Source organism: Biomphalaria glabrata, chromosome 7, assembly GCF_947242115.1.
Source record: "Biomphalaria glabrata chromosome 7, xgBioGlab47.1, whole genome shotgun sequence".
Lineage (NCBI taxonomy): Eukaryota > Metazoa > Mollusca > Gastropoda > Planorbidae > Biomphalaria > Biomphalaria glabrata.
Genome location: NC_074717.1, coordinates 16,777,567 through 16,787,114, shown reverse-complemented (window position 1 = coordinate 16,787,114; position 9,548 = coordinate 16,777,567). Strand labels below are relative to the sequence as shown.

The 9,548-nt window shown below is 40.1% G+C and overlaps 1 protein-coding gene across 3 annotated transcripts in view; it reads right to left on the bottom strand.

Moving 5' to 3' along the window:
• Nucleotides 1-331: 331 nt before the first annotated feature.
• The window catches only part of LOC129927442 (uncharacterized), a 29,023-nt gene continuing 19,806 nt past the window's right edge, over nucleotides 332-9,548 (bottom strand). For 2 of the 3 annotated variants that reach the window (XM_056036747.1, XM_056036746.1), the window contains exons 3-4: nucleotides 1,800-1,915; nucleotides 332-978 (exon numbers count right to left, since the gene is read on the bottom strand). In XM_056036747.1, the coding sequence (XP_055892722.1) occupies nucleotides 923-978; nucleotides 1,800-1,915 (172 nt within the window). In that variant the 3' untranslated portion in view covers nucleotides 332-922. Of the gene's footprint in view, nucleotides 979-1,635; nucleotides 1,916-4,579; nucleotides 4,645-9,548 lie in introns of those variants that run through there. The other variant, XR_008779049.1, reaches the window with a different exon arrangement.

Below are 9,548 nucleotides of genomic sequence, written 5' to 3'. Positions count from 1 at the left end.
ATTACATAATTTCATAACACCGAACCGAATCCGAACTATACTCGTCATCGGACCGATCCGAACTCGAACTTAAATCTGACCGAACCGAACCCGAACTTTAAAAGTTGGGTTCGATTCTCATCTCTAATATGAATATATATTATGGGCGTAGCCGGGGGGGGGTCTTGGGGTTCAAAGGAAAGGGGGAGGGAATTTTGTGACTGATTTTTGCTTCGATTTTGTTAATTTTAGGTGAGATTTTAATATTTAAACCATCACTTGCCCCAGCACAGCCAATGGGGGTTTTGAGTTTAAAATCTCTTTCGAGGGGGTTTGTGATTAAACCCCCCTCTTATATAAAACAAAAAAAAATAAGGCAAACGAAAATCTCCAAATTTCAAGAGCATAGCCAAGGGGGATTTTGATTTAAAAACCCCCTCCAAAACTTTTCTTACAATGAAACCCCCTCTTCAGTATAAGACTAAAGCATACATCAGTCACCAGATTCTATGAGCGTAGCCAAGAGGGGTTTTGTATTTCAAACCCCCTCCAAAGTTTTAAACCCCCACTCCAGCGGAACCTAAAAACCAACTCTTCAATATAAAAAATAAGCAAATTACTCACTCAGAATTCATTTAGCGTAGGGGGGGGGTTGAGTTTAAATCCCTCCTCCAGTGGGCTTTCAGTTTAAAACTCCTTCAGATCGTTTTGAGTTTAAAATCCCCCTACAGATAGTTCTGAGGTTAAACCCCCTATTCAATATTATTCTAAAGCAAACTACAGCCACCTAATTCTACGAGCGTAGCTACGAGGGTTTGAGTTTGTTTATTTAAAAAAAAACCACAGATGGTTTTGACTATAAAACTTCCCCATTTGATATAAAATCTAAAGCAAACTACAATCACCAAATTCCAAGAGCGTAGCCAAGATAGGTTACACATTTCTACCAGTCGCTGGGCTCCATTAATAAAGTGCAGTGAATAGCATGGATGTCATCTGCTGAAATTGAAAAAGACTAAATGTCGATAAACAAATATGACTAAGATGGATTTCAGGAGTCAGTTATAGAGATCGGGTCTCAATAAAGGAAATACTATGCCGAACTGAGAGTCGACCACTTAGTGAGGCTGTGATAGAGCGTTGCTTGAGGTTTGTGGGACATGTTCTCTGACAAAATAAATTATGCATACCAAGAGTTGCGATGATATAGAGACTATTTCGAGGAAAGCGGAAACGGAAATCATAGTATAATTTGGCGCCACACTTTCATGGAGAACCTCAGAGCAGTGGACACCAGGTGTGAAGAGGTTTCACACATTGCCAGAGACAGATTATAGTGGAGACAGCTTGACGTCCAATGCGTCGAACGACGCGGGAAAGATCTAAGTCCTAAGTAAGTAAAAATAGCAGATTAGGTTTTTGAACTAATTATTTTTATAGCAGGATAACGCTCTGTAGATACCTCAGAACATTAATTTTTTTTTTGTTTTAAATAACGGAAATAGTTCATGGCGGCGGGGCTGCGCTGGTGGAGCTCACAGAGCTCCCACAGACCCCCTTGCTGGCAAGGACGGGGTGTTTACAGTTTATTCCACTCACTCCAGGAATAACCTATTTTAGGTTACAATGAACGTCTTCTGAAAGAATGAAGGGTCATAATGTAATAAAGATTAATTACTCACGCGCGCACACACACAATGAATATGGCCGTGGAAGGGCACAAAGAAAGCGAGTAGATTTCCTTTGCAATAAACAATGTTAAGTGTGTGAAAGAACAACGGACGTAACATTTTTGGTTAATGCTAGTTCTTAATAGTTACCACATGATTGACACCAACAGCTGCTTTTCGTTTGCTCTTCACAATACCTAATGATGGCTTGTAATATTTTATTACATTCACACAGAGATGTGTGCTTTTGCTGCTTAATTTCGTTTCTGTTAGGAATAAAAAGCCAACAGTATAAAAAATATATTTTTTGTGTTAAGGATAATTTTCTTTTACAAAAAAATGCACACGTTTTCAATGAAATGTAGCTTTTCCACTGGTAATGTTTAGCTTAGGCTTACGTATACTTAGATTTGTCCATGCTTTGCTACGCAGTGAGCGGTATGCTGTTTCTTTAGAAATCATTCTCCAACAAACGGAGTATTAAGCCGACCGAGCGTTCAACCACTTGCTATGACCTCCTCCTTAACAAGTTCCCGCATAAGAAGGCAAACATGGAGGATCTCATTACAATGGACACTGAGAATTTTATCAGAGAAATAGAGACCGAATGTTTAACAAATGCACAAATACTGTTACTTTTAAATATATATTTCATAATATTATCTGAATAAAATAGTTAGTAATCTTTATGTCTAACTAGCCCTTTCGTTTACTTTTTTATTTATTTTCACCACTATTTGTTGTTTTCTTCTATATATTTTTGAAAATTGATGACTAAGTATATTGATGACTAAGTATATTGATGACTAAGTATATTGATGAGTAAGTATATTGATGACTAAGTATATTGATGAGTAAGTATATTGATGAGTAAGTATATTGATGACTAAGTATATTGATGAGTAAGTATATTGATGACTAAGTATATTGATGACTAAGTATATTGCTAGGTCTCTCTATTAGGCTCCAAATGACTGGATACTTGAATGAATGGGATCAATAACAGTCAAATTATGTACGATTGGCATCACTAAACATATAACTGTAACCGTTCCAGTGGCGTCGGTGTCCCCCAGTGCATTTAGCTCAGGGTGTTCACCCCCCCCCCCCCCATCATCGTTCTCCAAACATTTCCCTTTTTAAATCGAACTCGAGTTTGTGTATAATGGATGTGTTTCTCGCGTACTAAATGTGTAGCAGTTGAAGCTCAGACACACGAACCCAGCAGTAGTGAGATCACAACACACAGTCATCAGACCATTTTACCTGGAGATAGTATTAGAGAGGCATCAGGTTCCAATTGTTAATTAACTATTGTTAATTAATTATTTTGTTTGATATCTCAAACAAGGGAAAGAAATTGTACTTAGACTGATAAAGTGGTATAAGTTGAATTAGTCCCCTTTTATATAAGCCCTTCCCTGGCATAGTAGTTTGGTTTCAATTCAGGTCATTCACCTTTTTTTAATAACTGCATTTAAAGAGTGATCACCCAGATATCCCCTGCTTTCTTCCACAACCCCTTTCCAAATGGTCCGGACAAATGATAGGATCAGAGCATATTGAGAAAGCTAAAAGCATGAAATTGCACTAAGCAAACGCAATTGATAAAAATATTTGTAATCGCAGATATGTATTATTATTAGTCTAGATTTATTACAAATATAATTACACTAGTCAACCGGTGACGTAGCATACGCCGCTATTTTACAGGGCCTTCCTTAGGTCACTACAACCTATGCGACCGCAGTGGGCCCCGCACTTTCATAGTACCCGCGCTAAATCTAGGTGCATAAATTATTAAATAGATTCCTCGCGGCCTTCTGTCAATTTACCAGGAACTCCTGGAAATCTACTGAAATTGCAAAATATACGAAAAAGTCCTGGAAATCTCCGGAAAGTATTAAAATCTTTAGAAAACTCATACAAATCTCCTGAAATATATAGACAAAATTGTCATTTTGGGGTGTCATTCAATATGGAAAACGCCAATCCTACGCGCGATAAAAAACGACATTAGGCAATACCCGTAATTGTGTAATCTGGTGAAAGAAGCTTCTCCCGCCTCAAACTAATGAAGAATTACTTGAGGTCAACAATTAGATTGAAACATTTGGTAATTCTTGCTATTGAGCGTGATCTATGTAGGAAATAGTATGACTTCGCTACACGCAAGGCTAGTGTAGTAATTCTGTGCGTAGTAAAGAATTAATAAAATGCAAAGACGAATTCATTTTCTAATACAAACTCTTAAATTTCACTTACTATCCGTATCCCTACCCAAACTTGGCCCCGCGAAATCCGTTTCGCATAGGGCCCCACAACGGTTGAGTCCGGCCCTGCCATTTAGTGATGGATGGATACAGAGTAGATTATTTGTCCCCCCCCCCCCCTTTTCTATTCGCCGCTAAAGTTACGTGGGGTAGAAAGAAATAAAAGTGATCTTTCCATGACAATGGTTAAGTCCGGCCCTGATATTTAGTGACGGGTGAATAGTACTTGTTCACCCTTCCTCCCCTCTTTTTTTTCGTGGGGTAACTCTAGTCCGACTTGCAGAAATAAAAGAGTGATCTTTCGTTTACTTCTTGGTGCCCAAACAGTTAAGCCATGAAGAGAATTATATATATATATATAATATATATATATATATATATATATATATATATATATATATATATTGCTAACAGAAATCCTCTATGATTATCTGCCCTATCCTACCTAAAAATTTCATAATCGTTGTTAACATTTTTTAGTTATAAATTTCAGGATTTAACTATGTTTATTTTCCTGCAATTACGTCTGGGTTTTATTTTCTAATAAAATTTCAAAGTCTGTTGATTTATTCTTAATGCTTTTGAAGTTTATTACTAGGGTTTTAAGTTGCTTTGGTATTGCCTCTTTTTAGATTTAATAGGAGTGGATCTACCTACCAGTTGGTGAGCTTCATTTAAGAAGGTGTATAAGATGTTGTATGGGTTTGATTCTACATCTCCTGCTATTAACACAGAAATTGTTAAGTGTTGTTTTTTTTACTATCCATAATATTCTAAGAGTACACGAAACCGCTGCAATTTATTATTACTGTCACGATCATCAATAGTGCTAATGTCACAATCTAAGATGGTGCCGGATGTTACGATTATACTTGATCTATATTGCACTATCATTGACCGTGTTCGCAGAGGATTCAGAAATCGTCAGTTGATAAGATGATCATCTAGAAGTTGCTAGTTGATAATAGGATCATCTAGAAGTTGCCAGTTGATAATAGGATCATCTAGAAGTTACTAATTGACAAGACGATCTAAGTATATTATTATATATTCAATGAAGAAACTTCTCTTAGTCTAAAACAATTACTTTAAATATCTGGTGACCGAGCCTCGCTCGGATGAATAATTTGTGAAGGAAGGATACATATCGGAAGTCATTTTGGGAATATTGTTGTAATTACGAAAATGAACGATCGGGTAAAGACTCAATCCGAAGAGTTGCTTTTTCGTTCTGTTAGTTCTCAATGTAATTGTACATGGCGATTTGAATAGAAAGTCCCCCCAACAGTAGGCCTATAGAAAACCACAGCTCACGTCTTAACGTTTTACATTGCTTCTTTCGCGTAAAACTATTGGGCTATTGTTGTAATTACGAAAATGAACGATCAGATAAAGACTACTAATCTGAAGAGTTGCTTTAGTGTTCTGTTAGTTGTAAATGTAATTGCACATGGCGATTAAATATAAAGTCTCTTAAGTCCTCCTACAGTCTAGACCAACATCCGTCTTATAGTTTTACAATCCATCTTTTGCGTAAAACTATTGTAGGCCTACTATTATTGGCTTGGAAGAGAGTCTTTGCAGTCTTACTTCTCAGATGGTTATGTTCAGACATTTAATTATGGAATTAGTATATATTCATTATGGCTTTAGTACGAAACATCAAGTGACGCAAATCTCTACGTTATAGGGTAAAATAGGCACTTTGTGACAAATTAAAATGGCAATTTTTTTCTTAATAGACTTAAAATCATTGCATTAGTTTTCTAAAGAAACGTTTCCGTGGGGCACCTCTGTTACGCCGAAAAATATGTTCGTCCCCCATACGGGATACGTGCCCTGCCCAGCCTGACTGTGGGACTATAAGAAGTTCATAACGGCTTTTGTCATCCATCCATCCATCCCAGTGGTGCTACAGCCCGTGGAGGGATATGGCCTGCTTTTACAGATCTCTCCATTCAGATCTCTCCTGGGCCTTCCGTCAACACGCCCTAATTCCAAGCTTTTTACCGAGGTTTATAATTAAATCAAAAGAGGCTGCAGCGTACGCAAACTCGTTGACCGCTAGATTGATATCATGTTTAGTGTGAGCAAGTAAGGCGCAGAGAAGCTGCGTTATGACCATTTCCTTTGTTTTGGTACAGGACAGTAGACACCGAAGCATGAACACATGGTAATAATTCACCAGCAAAATAATAATAATAATAAGGCTTGTCTTCGAGTCCGAAAAATAATGAGGATTGCAGCTGTGACCTACATATTTTGCCACATACAGGGCAAGCATAACCATTGTCCGCGGTGATCGATTAAGATTTTCTTTTAGCGTCTGCGTCTGTCCTCGGCAGCAGATTTTATTTTGGTCTCAAATGTGTATCCGCGTCCTTTGTATAGATGGAATTCTTTAAGTCCGACAGTTACGCTGGACAGAGCAGTATCCTGTATGGGAGACGAATCTCAGACGAACGTATGCCAAAGGCAGTCTTTTTTGGTGAGCTAAAAAGTGGTCGACGTAACACCGTAACGCTTAAAAGACCAGTTTAGGCGCCAACTTGCCTTAGCTGACATAGAAGATAGCACAGAACGAGACAGCTGGAGGTCACCAGCAAAATAAACAACAATGTAAAAGGTATCTACACCACCCTACGCAATTAAAGAGTAAACAATTTATTAAGCACTTAAAACACAATAACTAATCATACATCGGCACATTTAATTTCATTACTTTTCTTTCATAGTTCTATAATAAATCAATCTAAGTAAGACCTTGGGCGGCTAAATATAGATACAGTGTACGTGACAATTACACAACTGACATACACTTAATCGAATAAAACAAACAACTCGACACCAGTACATGACAGGACAAATGGCAGTTCTCAGACGAGGAGGCTTGAACAGATGTATACTTCGGTGAAGGAAGTTACGAGACCCTGATGAGAACTTCAAAGAGTTGGTAGAAACCCCATGCTGCCAGAGTGATTTGAAAGATGGAGAAGCCGCACCATCATTAAACGTCGAACTACTGCATATCCAAAGCTTTGAAGAAACAGGCAGAAACAACGTTAATGCTGATGAAGATTGTGCTTTCTGCGAAGGAGACGGATGAAGAAACGAGAGAAGAGGCCTATAGTTTCATCAAAGGTTGTCCTGCAGATGTACCTGATATGAGCACCTCAAACAGCAAGACAGATCAAGTAAACATTGTGTTAGCCTCCAAGCCTGTTGCTGAGAGAAATTTGCAAGTTGAATGGAACCAAGAAGGTCTAAACTCAACAGACGAGTGGCCAGCTGCAAAGACCAGAGAGATTACAACTGCAGATAAAGCTGTTAACGCAGTTAAGGGACCCTTGCGATCCGAAAGTCATCGCGTTTGTCCAGCTGCCCAGACCAGAGAGAGAAGTCATGATAGTGGTCAGAAGAATCCAAGGAAGCCTGACGTTGAAGGTGATGGACATTTGCACGATGGAAGTCATCGACAAGGTCTGAAACCAACAGACGATTGGCCCACTGCTGAGACTAGAGAGAGATATCCTGATGGTGGTGAAGAAAGCCGAATGGAGCCTGAGGCCGAAGACGAGGGACCTTTGCACCCTAGCCCTTACCAACCTATTGTCCTCTCAGAAGCCAGGGGTGTAGTCATTAAACGGCTCAAAAAAATGGAGCTACACTAAGGCTGACTGGCCAGCATACGTGGCGGAAGTCGACAAGGGACAGTCGACACCAAATACGGCGAAATCAGTGCAGCGATTTTGGGTGCGGCTAGGAAGCATAGACCCTCCTGGTCTCTAGAATTTGATAGGATAGTAGGGCCAGGTAACGGGCGAGGCGTAGAGCGCAGAGAAAGGGTACTCCTGAATGCCGCAGGGAGTTTAACGCATTGTGTTGGAAGGCCAGCGAGGTGGTCCAACGTGTACGGGCGGACCTCTGGAGGGATGCCTGTGCCGGGCTGGATCTTCGGGATACTACTAAAGCTTGGCGCCTTCTCCGTAATCTTGAGGCCAAAGATACGGCGCGTAAATCCACCCCATTATTTATACCCAGTGGGGATCGAGTGACAAAAGATAGAAAAATGACCGATTAGCTTAATAAACATTTCGCTTCAATAAGCAAGTCCAAAAAAAAAGACAGCCACGTCTATAGCCCTCAACAAGGAGCGTAAGAGACTCGAGAGGGGGTCTAATGGATCAGAAGACCTTGACACGTACAATGCGCCCTTCTGCCGTGCTGAGCTGGACAGAGCGATAGCAAAGTGCCAAAACAGAAAGGCTCCGGGGCCAGACAATGTCACTCCCAAGATGGTAAAAACACCTCGGGGGTAAAGCGAAAGACAAACTCCTGGAGTTTGTGAATCGAAACTAGGTGGAATCTAGCCTACCCAGGGCCTAGCGCTGTGCAACCATTGTTCCCATACTCAAAAAAAAAAGGCAAAGACGCGACTAGCGTAGAGTCCTATAGACCCGCATCCCTGACCTCCACTATCGGCAACATAGCAGAACGGATGGTCAGCGAGCGACTCGTGTGGAGCTTTGAGTGTGCCGGTATCCTAGCGCCAGAGCAGGCTGGCTTTAGCGCAGGCTTGAACCCGATCGACCAGGTCACAGTTTTCATGCAGTAGGTGGCCGATGGGTTCCAGAGGTCTGAATGCACATATGCAGTATTTATAGACCTAAAACAGGCTAATGACCGGGTGTGGATGCCAGGCCTCTATCTTAAGCTTAGAGCCTTGGGTGTGCGCGGGCGGACCTATAACTGGGTTAAACAGTTTCTAACTGAGAGGAAAACACGAACCCAGTTCCAGTACTCTCTAAGTGAGAAAAACACCCAAATCCAAGGGTTACCTCAGGGATCCGCCCTCTTATGCATACTTTTCATGGCCTATCTTAATGATTTGCCCAGCTTACTCCGGTCTCGCATACTGCTTTATGCGGATGATATTGTCCTCTGGTCAACCGGGGAAAATGCTGACCAAATACAGGCAGCCCTACATGCCGACCTCCATACCAACTCCTCATATTGTTCCAAATGGCAGATACGAATCAACGTTGCCAAAACGACCTGGTCCCTGTTCAGCCTGGGAATCGACATTTTTGGGGCCCAATTCGAGCTCCAACTCGGTGGGCTGCGACTCCAACGCGAAAATACGTCAGAACATCTAGGCATTACACTAAACAGAAAGCTCTCAATGCACTTACACATCCAGGATGTTGAACAAAAAGCCTCTTTTTACTTTTTGTTTTGCTAAAAGCAAACCGTTTAGTGTATAAAATGAATTATGCACGCGATTTTTACCTAGAAATACACCAATTATAAAACAATGCATAAATGTTAGGGAGATAATGTTACAATATAATAGCAAAGTAAAAAAATTTTTTCAGTATAACTAATTCAAATATACTTATAAAATGTACAAGAAATGTTCACAACAAATATTAATTAACTGTGTTTTTTCTGGTCAACTAGCTGATAAAATTAAAAGAAAACATTTAAGAATGCACTTTGTAGGTAATATCACGCACATTTTTTAAAATGGACTTTTTATGCAGCGACTTTCGTGCAGTAGTGTGACGGCCTCGGCAAAACATGGTACTAAACCAGCTCCCTCAAAAAGTTTTAAATAATCAGATTT